Source organism: Corvus hawaiiensis, chromosome 24, assembly GCF_020740725.1.
Source record: "Corvus hawaiiensis isolate bCorHaw1 chromosome 24, bCorHaw1.pri.cur, whole genome shotgun sequence".
Taxonomy (NCBI): domain Eukaryota; kingdom Metazoa; phylum Chordata; class Aves; order Passeriformes; family Corvidae; genus Corvus; species Corvus hawaiiensis.
The window spans coordinates 211,183-232,111 of NC_063236.1; the positions used below are offsets into that span (position 1 = coordinate 211,183).

Sequence of the window (20,929 nt, forward strand, 5' to 3'; positions counted from 1 at the left end):
ATTGTTTTAATCCGGCATAAAAAAAGAAAAAAAAAAAAAAAATCACTTGAGCTCGACAGCTGGGCCGAGTGCTCGGAAGCCGCGGTGCTTGAGCAGGTGTTAAACACGCGCTGCTGCTCCGAGATTTAGGGAGGTTTGAGAGGGGCGGGATGAGCCCGAGCCGAGCTCAGCCTCTCCTGCTCCGCGTTTCGCTTTTCTGCCGCTCACCGCGAACGTGCTTCGGCCAAAATTCAACCCGAACCCGCGCGGGGCTGACCCCGCTCGCCGCCTTCGGGACGCGCCGGGGCTGCTCTTTAAGAAAAAGCCCCAAAGGCGCTTTTTTCCCTCTGCTGACCCCTCCATGCCCAGCCCTTTGTGGAGGAGCATCGCCAGCCCGGAGCATCCACCCCGCTGCTCCCGGTGCTTCCATGCCCCCTGTATCGACCCTCAACAGCCCGACCCGAATCCCGACCCTGAGGAAGGTTCTCACACAGAGCAGCGAGAAACTGAGGGGGAAAATGTGAGCCCAGAACGCCCCGAAGTGTAAAAAAATCGCCTTAGTAGGAATCCCACATCTTTCTCTAGAAACACAGGAATTAAAGGTGGTTTTCCACCCTGCTCCCAACATTTCCGGGCTCCGGGTGCTCAGGACACGCTGCGTCCTGTTTGCCCGTGCTCCAGCATTCCCAGTGTTCCCAGTATTCCCGCTGCCAGCGCCGGGAGAGCCGCATGGATCCCGCGGCTGCCGCAGAGGGGCGGAGCGGCCTCCGCCAGCCAACAAAGCATCCTTTGGAGAAAAAGGGAGGATTTCAGCTGCCGGAGCCGTGCCGAGCCCAGGCTGGGCTGGGACCGAGCAGGGAAGCGGCTCAGGATTTAAACCCCCGATTATTTGGGTGTTGAAATAAAACCAGGGCACAGGGCGGGGTCCAAAGGGAAACCTTCGAGTCCTTCTCCATCTCACAGAACCCCTCGACACCACCGGGGAAGGGGATAAAATCCCAGACACATTCCCCCACCTCCAGCTTGGGTTTTTTTAATCCTTAAGTGACAGCTTGGCTGGGTTTTACACAAGAAGTTTACAGAAAATCCTGCAAATTCAGGCACCTTTTGAGGGCTGGATAAATCCTTTTCCTTCCCAGCCTTATCCCTGCTGCGATGCTGATTCTGGGATATCCATGATGCTGATAACGAGGTCTTTGTCAGAGCTGCTGCTCCGAGGAATAAGTGATTTGTTCTCGCAGTAAAATAAAAAGGATTTACAATTGTCTCAGAGCAGCGGGCAGGGAGCGAGCGGGGCTTCAAAACCAAACAGCCTTGACTTCAAAATACCGCGTTTAACATCGGGAAATATTGTATTTGCCAGGAAAACACCCCCAGCTCAGAGGAGGGAGGAAAAGCTCCAACCCTGAGGATTTGGCAGCTTTGGTGGCAGCTTTGGTTGCACTTTAAGACCCCTCCCTCCCTCCCCCAGCAACCTCCCGTCCCCCCCACTCAGAGCCCCATTTCCATGGGTTTTAGGGGGGATAACACGCAGGTTCTGCAGTCCCTGGCAGAAACCAGCCCAGGCCCAGCTCCGAGCCATGCTCAGCCTCCAGCTTTGGTTCAGAGCAGTTTTCTGCTCCCCCCCCCCCCGAGCCCACGAGCACCAGAAGTGCCCGAGCCTGGCTCAGCTCCTGGCAGCACAATTTGCATTTCTGGGACAGAGCTCCAGGTGAGGGCTGGGCCCAGCTCACTCCGCTCACAGCAGAGACTCCGTGGGTGTCGAAGTCCCTTAAAGCCAAACAAGGAGCCACCCCCTGTGAGGGCACATCCGAGCTCCTTCTGCAGGGATTTTTGCAGCCCTGATCATGTTCCCAAAATAAAAGAGAAACCCTCTCTCCTCATTCCCTGCTGCTGCGGAAAGTGGAGACCATCCCATTAACTGAGAACAGCGAGGCTCAGCAGAAAAATACAAACCCCAAATAAATCAGAAATTTAAATCATTCAAAACCTGGCGGGGTCTGAGGAGCTCCAAACCCAGCTCGAGGGGCACAAGGATGAATAGTAAGCCCTGAGTAAAGCCCTGAGTAACAGCCATGAGTGCAGGGTTGGGATGCTCGCCTGGGATGCTCTCCTGCAGCCAGGGCAGGGAACGCTCCTCCTGCTGCCCTCGGGAAGTGCCCAGGAGCACCCCACGCACACAGACCCACGCTCACATCCCTGGCTGCTCCTCTGGAGCCCCATGCTGGCTCCCGGCCCCTCTCCCCAGATTATTTACGGCTGCCGAGTCTGCACGTCCCCCTGGCACAGCAGGAAAGGGCCCGGCCCCTTCCCTCGATCCTGAGCCACCCTGAGGGCAGAGCCAGCCTGAGGGCAGTGACACCCTGAGGCCAGGGGGGCCACCCTGCCCTGCCCGGAGGCCAGCACGGGGTCAGGACGGAGCCGCGCATCCCTCGGGAAGGGAGCAGGGAGAAGCCCAGCGAGGGCTCTGCAGCAGAAAAGCCTTTCCTGCAAGGACACTGAGGCGCGGAGCTTCCCGGCTCATCCCAGCTCATCCCGGCTCGTTCCCGGCTCATCCCGGTTTCCCAAGAGCCCTGAAGGCTGGGGCAGTGCTGGGAACACCAGGGCAGCGATCCCACGGCTCCTCATCGCCGCTGGGTCAGCCCGGGGGGACCAGACCCCTTTTCCTGCAGGGAACGGGCACTGAAATCCGGGTCTGGTGCCTTCCAGAGCCGCAGGATCCGCGGGAAGCCAGCGGCTCCTCTGGCACCCGGGCTCCTGGTCGGAATTTGGAAAGCTGTCCGGCCCCGTCTCCGCGTGACAGACGAGGGTCTGTGGCCCACACGTGCTCCCACTGCAGAGCAGCGCCGGCGTTCCAAGAACTGCCAAGGAACCCCAGCCAGAGGAATGATAAAGATTTTAACTTACAGGAAATGCTGCTATTAAATAATATTTAAGTCTTAATTATATTTTAAACCAACCATTTTAGAAAAAAAGAAGTTCTATTACGGTGCTTTTGTAGTTAAAGGTCTGTCAACATTTCCATTTTAAACCTTCATTTCTAGGGGGTTTATAATTTGGCCATAAAAATTCATTCTAGGCTGGAACTTGGCAAACAGGGGCTCAGCCTAGGAGCAATATTTTTTATTATCCAATTTGGTTTAAATTGGTTTGGCCGTTTTTAAGTTATAGGAGTGTAAAAAATAAACGTTTACTGGTTTCAGATGCCTTCTCAAGCTTATTATTATTCAAAATTAGCCTTCCCCCTCCCCACCTCCAAAAATACCTTGGGCGAGAGGTGGGAGAGATCATTGGGCTCTGCTGACAGTCCAGGAGTTACGGCTCAAATTAATTCCCTCCTTTTCCTGCCAACAACTGAAGAGTTCCTAGAGCCAGCCCCGCTCCCGCGCGGAGCCATTCCGGCCCTGCAAGGCCGGGAGCTTCGTGCAGCATCTGCCACTCGGTGCAGGTCCTGCAGCTGCCTGGGCCTTGGGCTGCCATCAATAATTAACTCTGAAACCTGCATTCCTGGGAAATCACGGGAGACCTGGACACGAGATGGTCCTTGGCAGGGTTTTCCATCAGCTCCCAATAAAAAGCTGCAGCTGGGAAGGAGCCGGGGGTGGGCAGCGAGGAATTCCTGAGCACAGAGCTCCAGGTTTTCCCTGGGTTTCAACAACGGAGCGGGAGGTTTATGGATCAGCCTCCAGACCCACCTGGGTGCTGTAGGGACACGGCTGCGACGTGTCCCCGCATGCCAAGCGCGGCCGAGGGGGAGCTGTGGCCCAGCACAGAAAAAAGGAGGATTTTATCACTGCTCCACCGTTAAATTCCACTGTTTTTGAGTTAACATTGGGCTGGCACAGGGAGGGGCAGCAGCGCGGCTCGGGAGGGACTTCGGGGCTTGTGGGGGGAGGTTTGGCACTGCCTGGGGCACCTCCCAGGGCTGCAGGTGGGATGGGCACTGGGCTTGGGTCCCTGGGGACACGGAGCACCCAGCCCAAGGTGGAGTGGGGTCCGGGTCACCTGGGGGTCCCGGAGCCAAGAGCACCGTGGTGTCCTCCCTCATGGGTGCTCTGATCGGCTCCCAGGGCCAGGATCGTCCCTGGCACTGCGGGAACTGGGCCCTTGCTGGCAGTGGGACGAAGCTGGACCAGGTACAGGCACAGCTCAGGAGCCACAGCTGGGAATCCCAAACTGGAAATCCCAGGCTGGAAACCCCGGAGCAGCCAAGGCCATGGGGACACGGTGCTGCCCCACAGCTGGAGTGGTGACAGGGTGAACTCCCCGCTGCTTGGGAAGGGGAAAGGCCATGCTTCCCCCCCCCCCCCCATGCCCTACACAGGGAATAATCCATATTGGTTTGGATTATACAAGCCCCAAACCCCAGCTCAGCCAATGGCAGGAGCGTTTGGGGCCTCATCCATTACTGGGCAATGGAGATTTAAGGGATAATGGTCGTGGCAGCAGCGTACACACAGCAATAAACTGCTTCTGAGGTTGGTTAAATGCCAAGTGATGCTGAGGCCTGGACGCCATAAACATTATTTCTATTATATGACAAGATAAGAGGATACAATAAACCTGCGAGAAGGGGAAAAAAAAAAATCATTTTCTGGCCCGGTGCAAAGTTCTGGGCTCGGCCTTTCCTGGATGCTGCTCAAGGCATCACCTCCGTGCGAGGGTCCGGGGGGATGAACTGGTAAATGAAGGGGCTTTAAACAGCAAACGATTGTCTGAGGAAATGGCCTGGATAACTGGAGCTCTGGAATGAGGGCCGGAGGGATGATTTGTGTGCCCTGTAAAAGGGAAATGCTGCGCAGGGAGGGAGGGGAGGGCCGGGCAAGCGGTGCTCCCTGTTAAATATACCCAATATTCTGGTCCTGCCGGTACTTTGGGCAGCAGGAGCGGCCACGCAGTTTCATCAAGGAGGATATTCCTCCACAAGGGTGCTTTGGAGAGCCTGGAGCATCCCAAAGCCTTCAGGGCTGGTGTCTGCTGGGTCCCCGAGAGGGTTTGAGGCCGTTTTCCAAGGGAGGAGATGGAGCCAGTGGAGAAACTTCCCTGTGGCTCCTGAGGCAACAGCTGGAGCCCCCTCTGGCTCCAGAGCTGCGCTCTGGGTGTCCTAATGAGCCAGCTGAAGGTTTAATTCCCTAATTAATGAGGTGGGGCTGTCCCAGTGCCCAAACCTGGGGAACACTCCCAGCCCCAGCCCTCCCTGCCCCTCAGCACCGGGAGCGGCCGCAGTCCGGAGGGTGATGAGCAGCACACGCCAGCCCGGATCGATTTCAGCACACGGATTCAAGGGAATCCTCGCTCCAGGCATCCCTCTGCGCCTTCCCGGGGCATTCCAGCTCCAGGGCCTGCTCCAGCTCCCTCCTGCCCTTCCAGGGGCAGGGACAGCTCCACTCCCTCCGCTCAGGGGGCTGCAAAAGGGGAACTTCGCCACCTGTCCTTGCGGGGAAGGCGCCGGACACGCGACCTTGGCCGCGGAGCCTTTTTCCACGGCACGTTCCGAGTCAGCTGCGCCAGCCCGGCCCGGCTGCTGGGAAGTGATAGCTGGGAGAATCCCAAAATAACCCCCCCTGCAGCCCTGGCAACCCCAAACATGTTTACAGCCCGCTGCAGCCCCGGCCATGCGGGGCTCACGCACACAGATCTGCTCGGCTATTCTGGGTGCCCTCTCCCCCTCCTCGCTGCCCTCGGCAGCTTTTCCTGCATGGAAACAGGGAAAAAAGGGAGGAAAAAGGGTTTGAGGCCTCAGAGATGGGGCTGGTGTCGGATATAGAGGGATGGAAGCAGCTGCTGCAGCAAAGGATTAAATGGGAAGCAAAATAATTTGATTTTATACTTTACACTGAAGGGGGAATCGGTGCTGGTTTCACAGAGCTCTGTTTGGTTCTGCCAGTCCCTCTCCTCCTCCCATCCCAGCGAGCGTTGGAGGAGGCTGATCCCAAATTCCAGGGAGCAAAAAAGGGACTGGGCACCTTGTCCCGCTGTCCCCGCCGAAGGGACACCCAGGGACCCGTCCCAGTTTGCTCAGGTGGCACCAAAACCCCTCAAAAACAAGGAACACCCAGGAAGCTCAGCTCAGCCAGGATCAGCTTAGGATGGGGTCTGAGGGGTGAGCAGGGCTTGGCAAGGCTCTGAAACCTTCGGGGTGGGGCTCAGGTGCAGCACAGGGGACAAAGCCCCACACTGGGGAGACACTGGGATTTCCAGTGGGAGCTCTGTGGGTTCTTAAGGGATGACCTGATCCAGGAAACACCTGGAATTCCGTGGGGGGCATCCTCTGCCCTACAAACAAACAGAAACTCCATCCCCAGCCTGGAAATCAGGCCCCACTTTTCCCCCAACCAGCAAAACCCATTAACCACCCTCAGAACCACCTCAGCCAGGGCTGTGGCGGATTCTCCACCCCTGGAAGAGCTTCCCATCGAGCCGGGCTGGATCATCCCGTCCCATCCCTGCTCTGTCCTGAAGGACGTTCCGGGAAAAGCGTCTGCGAGGTCAGGCTGGATCCCCATGAATCATCCCGCTCGGAATTACCAGGATTCCAGCATTTCCATATTAACATGAAGAATTGTCAGAATTACCCATAAGCAGCAGGCTGGAACAGCCAGAGGAGGAAGCAGCCACCTTTAGATGTCATTTGTGGGAGATTGTGGGAGATTAAATTTAAATACATTGTTGTTTGCCTTAATTGCTTGTTTGAAGCCGGTTTTAGGGCCGTGTGATTGAAGGGCTCACACCATTAAGTGCTCAAACACAGCTAATACATTTTATAAATGGCCTGCACAATTTCACAGGCAAAGAAGTTTCAGATAAAAAGCAGCCTCCAAAAAAAAAGAAAAAAAAAGGCAAAAGGAGGAAGTTCACCTGCAAGAGGGGAGGGAAGGATCTGGGTGAGGCTCCTGCCAGAACAACCAGAAAGCTGGGAAACCCTAAATATGTGGGTTTGAAGTCCTCAGGAGTTCCCAGATGAGGGTTTTGACTCATTTTTGTGCTGTGAAAAGAAAGAGCAGCACGGATCCCTCACAGGATGCTCCCTGGGGATGCAGAATTCTCTTTAATTTCAGTTAAAGCCCCACAGGAGGCACGGAGGAATTAAACAAAGTGAAGAACTGGACACACACAGGGGCCTTGGGATTGATTATCGTTCCCAAACCAATCCCAGTTTTGCAGCCAGGAAAGCAGGGTGAGCACATTACTCAACACCTGACTCAGAGCCACAATTTCCCCCCAAAAAAAGGCATTTTGAGGTCCCAGTGCTTCAGAACAGGGATTTGGGAACAACCCCAAATCCTGCTGGGCTCTGCACGGGGCTGCACTTCCAGGGCAGCCCCAGCTTCCAGCAGATCCCATTAAATCAGCAGGAATTCCCTGATCCCCCAGTTCCTCCCAGTACCAAGGGCCAGAGAGCCCCTGAGCTCAGTTTTGGGCCGGCACCGTTTTCCCTGGAAATGAGAGGAAAACGGGATGGGGGGGAGTGACTGGAGGAGGATGTGCCTCCTTCACCTCCCTCATCCAGAGAACTCCACAGGGGCTCCAGGGAGGAGAAAGTCACAACGGGTACGGAAAAAGCCCCATCCCAAAATAGCGTTTTGGGGACCATTTACCACAGCCCATCACCTGTCACATTCCCAGCTGCTCCAGAGGAGCAACTCTGGAGCCTCCTTGCCCTGGAGGGGTTTGGATCCATCCTCTGGGAGCGGAATTAGCGGAGCAGGCCCAGGGGAGGTCGAGTCACAACAATCAGCCCCCAAACCACGCAGGGTTTGCTGAGAGCTCAGAGTTCACAACCAGGATTTACACCCTGCAGATCCCGGGATCTGACTGCCTCCTGGGACCCCACAGAACGGTGCCTTGGAGCGCTCTGGCTCCGGGACAGAAGGGCCCAAATCCCGCGGGATCGTACCTGTCCGCAGCCCGGGGCGCCGCACACGAAGGGCCTGTCGTCACCCATCCTTCACAGCAGCCTGGAGGGCAGAGAAGGGGAGAGAAATTGTTAAGCGAGCCCAAAAATCCCCACCAGCACCAGCAGGAGCTGCCCCTCTGCTGGGATGTCGTTTATCAGCCCTGGGATAGGAATTACTCCAGCCCCAGTTTAGGATTTGGGAGGGACTGGGGGGGTTTTACAGCTGGAAGGGAACCTGGAAAGGTGTGGGAGCTTCCCTGGGCTCCCAGCACAGCCCAGAGGGTTACGGGAGCTTCTGCAGCTCGGTGTCACCTCCTGCAAGGTGGGGACAACGCTCAGCCCCTGAGGAGGAGCGGCAGCAAAACCCCCCCAGCACGGCCTGATCTGCCCTCCCGGGGTATTTACAGGATCAGGGAACATCCTGGGATCCACGAGGATCATCGACCCCAGCCCCTGGCCAAGGCCGAGGATCCCCGCGCACAAACAAATCAGCAGCGACAGTGGCAATCCGCAGGAAAACAAAGTGCGAGCGAGCCGCCGTCAAATAAATCCACGGCCTCTCTCTGCACCGGTTATATTTTCAATGGGAGAGAACTAAAATTTGTCATTTAATTAATTAAGGGATTATAGGAGTGGTGCTCCGTTTTACAAGGCAATAATCGGGCTCCCCAGTGGGTAAACTACAAGGCTGATGGCAGGGGCAGTTTATCACGGATTACAGCCAAGGATAACAAAACACTCACTCCTATTATGCTACAAGTGAAGCCGTTCTTATTAATAAAAAATAAGAGTAAATAAAGCAAACCCTCCCTCTCCAACCTCGAATTCAAGAAATAACGGCTCCCTCCACCCACTGATACTTTTACAGCAGCATTTTAAGAAGCTCTAATAAAGCAAATGCTCCCTGGTCGGGGGGTTGCTGTGGGAACATGCTCGGGGCTGCTCCGTGGGGCTCCCAGCACCTCCTGCTCCCAGCTAGGAGATGCTGGGAGATGCTGGAATGCCAGGAAGGGACGAGGAGCTTGGGGGGAGAAGGGTTCTGCACTGGCAGCCCCGAGGGTGGGGAGGGAGGGCTGGTATTTTTAGGAGCTGTGTGAGAAAGAGCTCCAAGAATGCGGCTGGGGGAGCGGCAGGAGCGGCCCCTCCTGCTGCCAGGGAAAAGGGATCAATGAGCTGCTTAGAATGAGAAAAATTGGTTATTTTCCTACTGCAGGAGGAATTCCCTCCCCTCAGCCCCAGCAGCAAGACCCAAAGGGTGGTGAGAGAGGAGCTGTGATCCCACAGGAACAGAGGCAGAGACGTCCCTGGCGCTGGGCTGGGGCTGGGTTTGTGTCTGGATTTACGGAGCCAAACCCCGGGGCCCATGCAAACAGGAATGGGGATAAACGTTCCTGTCACCAGCAGGAACTGGGATAAACGTCCGTGTCACCAGCAGGAATGGGGACAAACGTCCCTGTCACCAGTGGCACGGGCTGGCAGCCGAACCCCTGCCTGGCCAGGGGTAACAAAGGCACCCAAACATCAGGAACGGCCCCAGAAAAGCCCCAAAAGTGACACAGGGCACAGACCTGTCCTCACCACCAGCATGAGAACTCCGCGCTCTCCCTGCCTCGTATTTACACTTTTGCCAAAGCCCTCTGAGGAATTCAAGCAGCAGGAAAACCATCCTGCAAGCCATGGCACCTCGGCTGCCTCCCAGACAGGACAAAAACCAGAACCGGGACAAAACACAGGGCAAAAAGCTCGGTTTCCTTGAGCTGGAGCGCCAGGAGGATCCTCTCACCCCCTGAAGCGAGGTTCAGCTGCTGGCTGGCTGCAGAGTACGAGTGGTGCGTCCACACGGGCGCTCAGATTTATGTCACATTTAGCCAGGATAAATTGCGTCCATAAATTCCGCCCTTAAGAAGAGGCCGGGTGAGGAGCTGATTGGATGCCAGGAGCACGTTCCCGGCCCTCTTCCGGCAGCCCTGGGACGATATTTCACTGTTTTGATGGGTTTTAGCGTATTGGACACAGCCGGGGAAGGAGGAAACGCACAGACAGATTGGTCACACGGCCCTGACAGGGTTGGGGGAGCTGAGGGGAATTTTCACCCAAAGCAGGCCTGGATGGGGATTCTTCCCTCTCCTGACCCACAAAGATCACCTGGAGCTCGCTGGAAATGACCCAGAGCGTGTCCCAGCCCCCTCAGAGCCCCTCTCCTGCAGCCCCTTCCCCAGAGCAGGAGCTGTGTGTCTGCTGTGGTTTCAGACGCCCAAGGGACCTTCTGATCCCCTCCGCATCTCCTTCCCACCTTCAGCTGCAGCAGCTCTAACTCCTCCCCACAGCAGCAGCTTCTCTGAAATCAAAATCTGAGTTTTACCCACCTAAAAGGGCTCTTGGGGCAGGAGCTGGAGCCGGGGAGAGGCTGCCCAGGATCCAAGGAAAACCAGAACCTTCCCTCCCCCTCCGAGCCCTTCCCCTGCTGCCCACCAGAGCCTCTGTTTACCCTGAGCTGCTCTTCCCACCTCAATAACCCAAATTCCCCCTCCTTCCCAAGCTGGATCCTGCCAGCGCAGCTGCCGCTGTCCCCACGGTGCCTCGGCCCATGAAGCCCGAGTGGTGCCCAGCCGTGTTAACGAAGCCGCAGGAGAAGCAGAGCCCGTGGTCCTGGGCCAGACATTCCACGGGGGAACCTGGGAGTCCCCGGGAAGGAACGAGCCCCGTGACAACGCTCCAGAGCGGCCTTCCCGAACGGGTGGCCCCAGGACACCCCGCTGGCACCTCCTGGAAGCCAGCTGAAAAAACTCCGCTCAGAAACAGTCTGGGAAGAAGGGGCAGGAGAAGCAGGATGACATTCCCAAAGCCCCTTTGGCACTTCTGGAGCTTTTCCCCCAAGATGCTCCACACACCCCCGAACTGAGCCTTGTGGAGGTGGAGCTGTGGGTGGTGACAGCCTGGTGACACGGGAAGGGTCACACTCTGACCCTGGGCTGGCCTCAGCTGTGTCACCACAGCCACTGCCACACCTTCACCACAACCACCCCAGCCCTGGCCCGCCCTCACACGTTTTGGGATCGGGTTTTGTGCTGCTGAAGCTCCCACGGAGCTGTTCCAGCTGGATTAGAGAAGGACCTGAGGGCGGAAGCATCTCAAGCCGGGATTTGGGAATCTGAGTCTCTTCCAATGTGCCAAAGTCAGGAGCAGCCGGGCCCTCGTCCCCTGGGGGCTCCCACGCTCCTGTGTCCAGCTGCCTGCTGCAAACCCCTTGGGTTTCTACATCACCTCAAATCCCCATGAAAAACAAAAAAAAACAACTGAAAAATCACCTTCTCCTTAAACCTCAGCGTGAAGCTGGAAGAAACTCCTGATCCTTAACTCTGCTGAATGCTGGGGATAGAGCTGGGGTGAAAAATGCTCTAAAAATAAGGCTCTATTGTTGTCCTGGCACGTGACTTGCTGCTGCAGGAATGCTGGTGCCCAACTCTTGCATCTGGGCCTTGCAGGATGGGCAGGAATGCTCCGGATCCCAAAAAACACTCGGGGAGATGCAGACACTGTTCTGGGTTGGGTTTGCCAGCACTGATCCCTCTCCAGCAGGGATCCCTCTCCAGCCCTCTCTCCTCCACCAGCACCACCACATTTCTGGGTTATACTCGTAAATCATGAGGATAAACTTTACATTAATGTGACCACAAAATTAAAGCTGAGGGCTGCACCAACCCTGAACCAAAACCAGCAGAGCTGCGAGAGCCACCTCCTAAAAATAGGCTCAGACTGAAGAGGCACAAAAGCACGCTGCTGACAGGGTCCCTGGGCTGAGGTCTGGGCAGCGGCGAGTGGGGAATGAGCTGCAAAATGAGTCAGGAGGAAGGAAATCGCTGGAGAGAGGGACACCAAGGGACAGGCTGTGCCCAGGAGAGGGGCAGAGAGGGGCAGGAGGGGAGGCAGCGACCATCGAGCCTCTGGGCAGGAGCTCCTGGAGCTGTTCAGGTCCCAGGCAAGGCTCCCGCGGCTCCCTCACCCTTCAGACCTGCAGCTTCCAAAGCCTGGATGGAGCAAAAGGGACAACTGGAGACACTTCAGCATCGGTTTGACAACGGTGCCGAGTGTCTGGGTCCCATGGCAGCAGAGTGAGGGAAAGGCAGACACAGGACTGGGTAAACAACTGCTGGTGCTGGAATTGGTGCCACCCAGCACCCTAAAAAGGGCCCTACAGGGGCTCCGGGGTGAGGGAGGCACCCGGGATGGGACGGTTCAGTGCCACGGCCCCGAATGTTGGCAGGACAGGCACGGCGCGGATCCCCACAGCTTCACCCTGAAAGGAACAGCCCAGGCACAAACCCCGCGGCCCTCAGGCCTGCAGCAGCAAGCCCAAGCAAAGGTGCAGCTGCAGGTGAGGTGCCTGTGCCAAGAGGCAGCACCAAAACCCTGCCAGGCCACTAAACAGGGCAGAGAGTCCTCGGGGAGGGGGGAGGATCCAGGGAGGGCTGGGGCTCTGTAGGAAAACTGCAGCACCTGGCTGACAGCAGGAGCAAAGGCAGAAATGGGGTTTTACGCACAGATTCCCCCCAAAAAAGCAAGCAGCCTTCATCCCAGCCCGGGTTCCACCGCACCTCCGGCACGTGGAGCTCCTTCTCTCCTCCTCCACAGAACCATCGCTGCTTTCCTCACCCAGTTCAATGCAAAAGGTAAAACCGAGGCAGGAGTTAAAGTCTTGACGAGCCTGAGCTCCCTGGGATTAATTCCCAGAGCCTAACGAGAGGCCAGGCCATCCCAGCTCCATCTGGGGAACTCTGCTGAGCCCCGGGAGCTGCGCCAGGAGCAGCTCCACAAACCCCAGCCCAGCACAAACAAACCCATTCAAACACAAATGGTGCTCGAGGCACCGGCCCAGCCCCAGGACGGGCAGGGGGAGAGCAGAGAAAGCCACAATAAACGAGATTATTATGGATGGCTGCAGATCGGGGCTGGAGAACCCTCTGGCTTCCAGAAGAACACACAAACCCTGGCAGGCTCTGCAGGAGAGAGGGGCCGGTGGCAATCCCAACCCAGAACTGCTCCTGGGCGAGCAGGAGGGGAGGGGAGGCAGCCCTGGCTGCCATTTCCAGCCCGGGAGGAGGAAGCACGAGGCGCTGCCCCCAGGCTCTCCAAAATAGTCCGAGATTTCCCACTGAAAATGCGAGGAAGGAAGCAGAGCGCTTTGAGGCCGGGCCAGGAAAGGCTCCTTGTTGTTTTTCTGAGTGCAGCCGTGGCCAGCTCTGAGCTCCCTGAGCCTTGGGATGAATGTCCAGCACGCTCTGGACGGGTTGGGATCAGCAGGGTCACCCGGAGAACGCGTGGGGAGAGCCCTGTCCTCGGCAGGGCTCGGTATCCCCTCCCTGTGCCAGCCTGGGAGCACCGAGGTCCATCCTCAAGTGAGGGAAAAACAAACAGGTCAAGCTCTTCCTTAAAAAAGCCAGGAGGAAAGCAGGAATGGGGGTCGAACCTGCTTTGTAGAGCCCGTTCGGCACCTCACTCCCACTGCTGCCGCAGCTCAGAGTGAATCTGGAGCCTGCAGCCACCGGGCACAGGGCCCGTCCTGCCCCTCTGGTGCCCAGAGCTCTCCCTGCCTCTCCCAGCTGGGATCCACCCATGGAAATTGCGAAAGACTTTCAGTTTTGCAGGGAGAGGCCCCCCCAAGGTGGCTCTGAGGCCTAAACTCGGACTTTCAAGTTATTTTGGGGTGTGAGGGAAGGAGGGAGAGTGTTTGCTTTGTAACCAAAAGCTGTAAGAGCTTAAAATTGTCGTGTGGGAAAGGAGGCCGAGAGCCCGGGCTACAAAAGCTGCTCGGGAGGCACAACACCCTCACGCTTCGTGGGCTTGATACAGCAAAGCAAACCCAACTGTGTAAACTGGAATATTGGCAGGGAATTCGCTGGAAACGAATCCCCCCCCAGCCACAGAGTATTTAACGAGTCGTTTACAGCGAAACCTCAGCCAAGTCCAAGCATTTCCGTCGGGGCTGGACCTTTCTGGGTGTTCAAGCTCGGAGAGGATCCCCAAAAAGCCAGGACAGCATCACCTCAGGGGTGCCAGACGTGCAAAACCCTCACTGCTTGCTTGGAAGTGCCTTAAACCAGCCCTGGAGTGGCACGGCTCCTGTCAGAACCTCTCGTGTCCAGCCCTAAAGTGACTCCACAAAGGGACTCCCAAAGCTCCTCCTCGGCTCCCCCAGGAGCAAATGGGCTGCAGAGTAATTCCACGGGCTGTGGGAAAAGGGTCAAACCTCCTGGGAAGGGACAGAGGAGGCCCCAGAGCGGCCCTGGGACAGGGGGCACTGCCAGAGTGCTGTCGAACGCAAAGCAGAGCCCAGGCAGGGGACTCGCACGGCCCCAGCAGCCCCTTCGTTAGGGGAGATCCAGCTGGGGCTGTGCCGGAGATCTACGGCAGCACGGGGAAATAATTCAGCTTTAAGGAAGGAAGGAAAAGCCTCTGAGAGCCACTGCTCCTCACCCAGCCCGGGTAATTACGAGACAGCCACGGCGAGCCTGGGAGAGCGCAGTATTTTACCTCGGAAATGCCTGAGTGACCCAGAAACTGGAGTCCCATTTCCTGAAATTATTTCGCCACTTCAGAGCCCTTGTTTCAATGAAAGCTGCTGCAAACGAGGCATAAGAGCCCTGAGCTGAGCTGGAACATATCTTCCCTGCAAACGTGTGGGGATGGTTGGAAGGGAAGAGCAAAGCCAGGGCTGCCCAGAGCGAGGAGCGGGAGAGCCTCGATGGAAAGGAGCACCTACAGATAAAAACCCTGCCCATGAATTGAAATAATGGAGCCAGGGCAGGACAGGGAGGGACAGGGACCCCACACTGCTCTCCCCATAAAATAAAAATATTCCGTCCCACCTGTTATTATCCCGCCCGGGCACTTTCCTTTATTCAGCTTTCGGAGGCTCCTGTGCTTTTACTGTTTGATGCACGAGCCCTAAAACTCAGAGGGGAGCGAGAAATGTTCCAAGCAGAAGGATTTCCAGAGAAATCCCAGGCGCTGCAGCGAGTTGTTCAAGTGGAGCTGTGTTTCAGGGGGGAGCACAGCCGTGATTTCCTAGGCAGGACTTCACAGTAACTCAGGTGAAGCTTTATGGGATGAAGGACAAGCATCCTAAAGGGGCTCCTGCAGGGTTTGGGAACAGGGAGGTGCCAAAAAAAAATGGGAAAACAAAGCAAAGTGGGCTGGGAAGGTGAGAGGCATCCCCAGGGAGGGCGAGCATCCCTTGGGAATTCCTCACCACCCCCACCAGACAAGGTCCTGCTCATTAAACCACTGCCACACTTGGGATCTTCCCGACAAAAACCCCATTTGGTCCTGTCTGAGCCCGGATCTGGACACTCCAGGTAGGAGACTGGGAGCTCTGCCATGGAAAAACTCCAAAACCCAATGGAATTTGTGGATAAATTTCCCCAGCTCTGCTCCCACACTTTCCATCTGCCCCCATGCTCTGCTGCAGCTCTGCCCTCACATTTTTAGGACCTAAAATTAATTAATTAATTAATCAACCCCAGGAATCCTGGCACCCAGCTGTCGCCTCAGTGACAATCTGCCTTTGCTCCTCACCCAGCTCTGTTCTACCAACACCAGGACAAAAAAAAGGGAATATTCCTACAGCTGGAAGAGCGGGATGGGCTTCCGAGCCTGACTGCAGATCCCACCACAACAGGGGAGAAGAAAACTTCACATGAATTATATTCATTAGCAAAGCTCTCCCTCCTCACAGCAGAAGTTCACCCTCATTCCCCAAACTTTTCGGGCTCTCCAGCACCAACCGGACCTCCAGAAGCAATCGACTCTCGCTAATTACCACCATTAATTGCTACAAGCGATTAAAGCCCCGCTGCTGCCTCGCACCAAGGCGAGGGCTTGGGCAGCCACCCAAAGCCGCGCCGGGCTCTGGGGCCCCTCTGGACGCGGCTGCAGGGGCTGGGGCAGCGTGGGGGCACGGGCACAAACACACACAGCACCGGGGGCAGGGGCACGGCCGAGCCCCCCGTGCCAAGGGCAGCTCTCGGAGCGGGACTGGTGTTCCAAGCAGAGCCAGGGAGCTGCCAGGCAGGGCTGGGAACGCTCTCCAGCGGCACAGGGCTGGGCAGGGCTCTGCTGGCAGGGGCACCCCGAGCCCCCCAAGGGGCGGCCTCGGAATCCTGGAATGCTTTGGCTTGGGAAGGACCTCGCAGACCCCGCTCCTTCCCAGCTGCGCTCTCTCCTCAACTCCAGGCACCACTGAAAGAGCTCAAATGTCATTTTTTTGGGAGAAGGGGAGGAAAAAGTCAGAGGACTCGGTGCTTTGAAGGTTTTAGGCCACAAAGGGAGCTCAGAGAAACCCTGGGCACGGGCACAGGAGCTTTGTTTGGCCCCCCCGGGGTGGAACAGCCATCAGCACTCCAGGCTCCCCAGGCCCAGCTCCGTCCTGGGCCATTCCCAATCCTTCAAGCCAAGCTTGGAGGGAAGGGGGATGAGCCAAAAACCCCACACTTTAAACCTGGGCTTAGCCCAGGTGAAGCCCCCTGTGCTGGGGCTGGGGCAGGCCCCGAATTCCCGGGGCTCCAAACTCAACAAGGTTTGGGAGCTTCCCAAACCCACAGCAGGGCCGACTCTGCCCCAGGTGAGGGGAAAGAAGCTCCTGGAAAAGGAGGAAATGGAACTTCAGAGCAAGGAATTGAGCCAAGCTCCCGTGAGCCAAGCCTAACTGCAGCCAAAGACGCCGTAAATCCCGGCTCTGGGGAGGGGGAAAACCTGCGAGCGAGCACCAAGCTCTGTGGGGACCTCCAGGGCTGGGCACTGGGAACGCTGGAGCTCCTTGCTGGAACGCTGGAGCTCTCACGGCTCACCTGGGCACAGGCACAGCTGGGCCAGGCTCAAACTCCACATAGAACCTGGGTTAAGCCAGAACTTTTTGGGTCTGGGCCAAGCAGATTTGAAGAAGTGGAGACGGTGAAGGACTGAGAGAACCAGGAGATCCACTGAGGATTCCAAGCAGGAATCCAGACAAAAGCTGGGAATGCTGCGCTGGGAGGGCTGACTGAATCCATTTTTAGTCTCTCCAAGCAGCTTCTCCCACACCCCAAGCCCAAGGAAAAACCACCTCTGGCTCCCCACGGCAGCCCAGGCCACTGGGTGAACCCACCCTTCTCGCCCACGATCCTAAAATCCCTGAGAGCCCAAACTGTGAATTCCAAGATCACTTGGAACGCGGAGAAAATAATTGATGAATTCCAGGAAGCAACAGGTCCCCGCTGCTGAAGGCCTCTCACCAAAAGGTTTCTTTTCTGGCAGCATTTCCTCCCTGACTGCAGCACAGCTCGGTGCTGAATGAGGGGGGAAGAGCAGTTTGGGAAATCTGGCCTCGATTCTCAGTGCCAGGAAGGGGAATAGAAAAAAAAAGGAGGAAAAAAAAAAAGAAGGAAAAAAAAAAGAAAAAGAAGGCCCCAAGAAAGTCCGAAGGATAAATAAATCCAAGCAGAGGCGCAGCAGCATCACGTGGGATGCAGCAGAAAACGAGTCCAAAGCCAAATCCAAGCCAGAATCCTTCCCCAGCACACACAAACCACCCCGTGGGCACGAAGCCTGTTCCAGGGAGCCCTTCCAAGCTCGGCTCCAGCACAGAGCAGCTCCCAATCCTCCGGCTGCCTCATCCCTGGGATGCTGAGAGCAGCTCCCAGGAGGAGGGAAGGAGGATTCCCTTCCTCAGGATGGACACTAAAGGTCATCTGGACACCATCCCGAAGCCCTGGCTGTCCCCCACCCCCGCGGGCGCTTCCCCTCTCCAACTTCCCCATTTTCCAAAGCGAGGGGATTCCCATCCCAAATCCCCGTTATCCATCCTCTGGCCCAGCTCCGAGCCATTTTGGAAGAAATGGGAATAAAGACGTGAGTGAGAAGCTGGAATTGGTTTTAAGCCACGTCCTTTTACTTTGCCATGTCGCTCCCAGCTGTGCCACGGGTCCCACGGCACTTCCCGAACTGCCCCGAGCAGAAAGGGCTCCTGCGCTGCCCAGGTGGGCTCAGCACCTCCGCGTGCCCCTGACACCTGCAGCTCACCCCAACAAACCCAGAGCACCCCAGGGACCTGCTGGGAATCACTGGAGAAGACCGGGAAATAAGGAACCCCAAGAAAGCAGAAATAAAGCAGAAATTCACATCAGAAAGGAGCCCTGGGCAGAGCAGGGCTGAGTCAGAGCAAAAGAGGAATCTCAAGAGGGAGGTTTGACACATTCCCAAAGTTTGTGTGAAGCCCTTTCCTCCTCCTGCTCCGAGCAGAGGGAAGGAATTCCCGATCCCCAGGGCTCTGCTGCAAACCCCGTCCAGCCCTGAGCTGGGATGTCGGCAGATTGGGAGAGATTCAGGAAAACACGGATAACAGCTGGAGAGGGGCTGATTTCCCGGGAAAAGATGGAAATAACTGCACGTGGAGCAGTGAGGAGGGTGGACACAACCCCAGGAGAAGTGTCCAGTGTCCCACAGCTCGGGATCACCCAGGGCTGGCACCCAAACCCAGGAATTTTTCCATAGGAAAAGGCTGGTTTCAGCTTCTCAAAGCAGATAGGCCGAGGGGAGACTGACTCCCAACTCAAATCCCAACCAATTTATAGGACCAGCATTAAAACCCTTTTCTGAGAGGTTTTCCAGCCCACAGAGGAACTGGAGCAGGGCTCACCCCTCTCCTGCCACAGGAGCTGAACGTGGCACTGCCTTCAAGGAAAAGAGGATGTTAACCCTGCCCCTGCTCTCCAAACGGGAATCTGGCTGCTCAGCCCACCTCCCACAGACTTCTCCCCCGCGTTTACACACTGCAGCTATTCTTGGTCGCTGCTGAGAAAACCCCAACGCAACAAAAACCCCCCAACCAAGCTGGAATTGCTGCTGGATTCCTCTCCAGAGCTGCTTTAGGGACAATTATTTGTGCAGCATTTTGCCAAGAGCTGGAGAACCCCTCTGGATCATCCCCAGAGGAATAAAGTCCCAGCAGGCAGAATAAACTGGGAAGTTCACTGCAGCCGGTGCCACTTTCACCATTAACAAACTGGAACACTGTCCTTAGAGGGACCTGGGCAGGGAAAGAGGTGGCACCTCCACAGGGATGACAGCGGAATGAGGGGAGAGTGACAGAGAAAGGGGCAGGAAGAACCAAACGGGGAGAACTGAGTGTGAACAAGGAGTTCGTGTGGTCACACCTGAGCCAGACAATCCCTGCCCTCAGCAGGGCTGGGGGGCTCCTGGCAGCGGGAACGGCTCCCAGTCGGATCCCACTGTGCCAGGAGAGGTGAGCAGGTGCAGGTTCAGAGTCAGAGCCCTCAATTCCCGGCGGGAATTAACCCCTGACTTCAGAACAAACTCCTTAAACGCACCAGTTCCTGAGGAGTGCACCTTCCTGCTGCTCCCTTCACGCAGCACCAGGAGAGTCACCGACCCCCAGCTCCCCAAACGCTCCCCCCGGGCACCCACAGCCCCTCCGGACCCCCCAGCAGAGCCACGAGCACAGACCCCTCCCCATCCCAGAGCACGGAGTCCAACTAATGGGGTTCCTCAGCACCTCAGGGGTTCCGCACAGGACCCCCCCCAAGGCTCCTCCAACCTCTGAGGTCTCATATCTGCCACCCACATCTCTTCAGGGCCCCCCATGCCCTGCACACTGAAGGGTCTCGCCCATCCACGGCCTCCAAAGACACCCCCCACCCCCAAATTCCCTCTCGCCTTCCAAAGCTTCCCCCCCCAAGCCCCTCAGGACTCCTCCTGCCGCTCCAGGGCTTACCTCCAGAATCCTTCTCCCTTTAACTCCCCGCACATTTGCACCCCCTCATATCCCCCAGGAACCCCCCAGCCTTAAGCTCCCTCCAGGCCCCCCAATCCCGCTGACTGCCCCCGAAATTCCGGGGTTCTCCCGCCCAGTGCTCTCAGCCCTGACCCCCTCCAGCCCCCCGTGCACCCCCAGCCCCCATTCCGGGCTTTCCCCCCGGGGCTCTCAGCCCTGACCCCCTCCAGCCCCCCGTGCACCCCCAGCCCCCCATTCCGGGCTTTCCCCCCGGAGCTCTCAGCCCTGACCCCCTCCAGCCCCCCGTGCACCCCCAGCCCCCCATTCCGGGCTTTCCCCCCGGGGCTCTCAGCCCTGACCCCCTCCAGCCCCCCGTGCACCCCCAGCCCCCCATTCCGGGGCTCCCCCCCGGGGCTCTCAGCCCTGACCCCCTCCAGCCCCCCGTGCACCCCCAGCCCCCCATTCCGGGGCTCCCCCCCGGGGCCCCCCGGCACCGCCCGGGCCCCTCGCTGCTCCTCGGCCCCGCCCCCGAGGGCGGGGCTTGGCCTCATAGCGGCGCCCCCTCGCCCACCATTGGCCACCGCGCCCGCCGCTCAAGGGCTGCGCGCGATGCGATTGGCCGGCACGCGCTGTCACTCAGCGCGAGGGCGGGGCGGGCGGAGCCGCTGCCTCACGAAAACTCGGGGAGAGTTGTGGGGGGAGGGGCCGACCCGGGCTCCCACCGCCCCCGGAGCTCCCCGGGGCTCCCCCGCCGCGGAAGCGCTCGGGGAGGCTCCGCTCCCGCCGTCCCGGTGCCGCCGTTACCTGAGGGAGCCGGGCCGGGGCCTCGCGCTGGCGCCGCTCACGCTGGGGCTCCCGCCGCCCCCCCGCCCCGCGCGCCAGGCTCTCGCGAGACCCGCGGAGAGGTAACGGCGCGGCGGCCAATGGGACGCTCCAGGGGCGTGGCCGTCACCGCCCTCGGGGCGTGGCCAAACAAAGGCCCCGCCCAGGAGGCCCCGCGCGCTGCGGGGGCACCGCGACCCCCGGGACCCCCGGGACAGCCCGCGACCCCCGGGACAGCCCGCGACCCCCGGGACAGCCCGCATCCCCCGGGACACCGGGACCCCCGGGACAGCCCGCATCCCCCGGGACAGCCCGCATCCCCCGGGACACCGCGACCCCCGGGACACCGCATCCCCCGGGACAGCCCGCGACCCCCGGGACAGCCCGCGACCCCCGGGACAGCCCGCATCCCCCGGGACACCGGGACCCCCGGGACAGCCCGCATCCCCCGGGACACCGCATCC

General features: G+C 58.2%; 1 protein-coding gene across 1 annotated transcript in view; it reads right to left on the reverse strand.

The window, feature by feature from the left end:
- LOC125337801 (cyclic AMP-dependent transcription factor ATF-7-like) overlaps positions 1 to 20,533 on the reverse strand; it is a 47,617-nt gene extending 27,084 nt beyond the window's left edge. Inside the window, 2 exon segments of the mRNA XM_048327945.1 lie at positions 7,877 to 7,937; positions 20,448 to 20,533. Of these exon segments, the coding sequence (XP_048183902.1) occupies positions 7,877 to 7,924 (48 nt within the window). The 5' untranslated portion in view covers positions 7,925 to 7,937; positions 20,448 to 20,533.
- Positions 20,534 to 20,929: the final 396 nt, after the last annotated feature.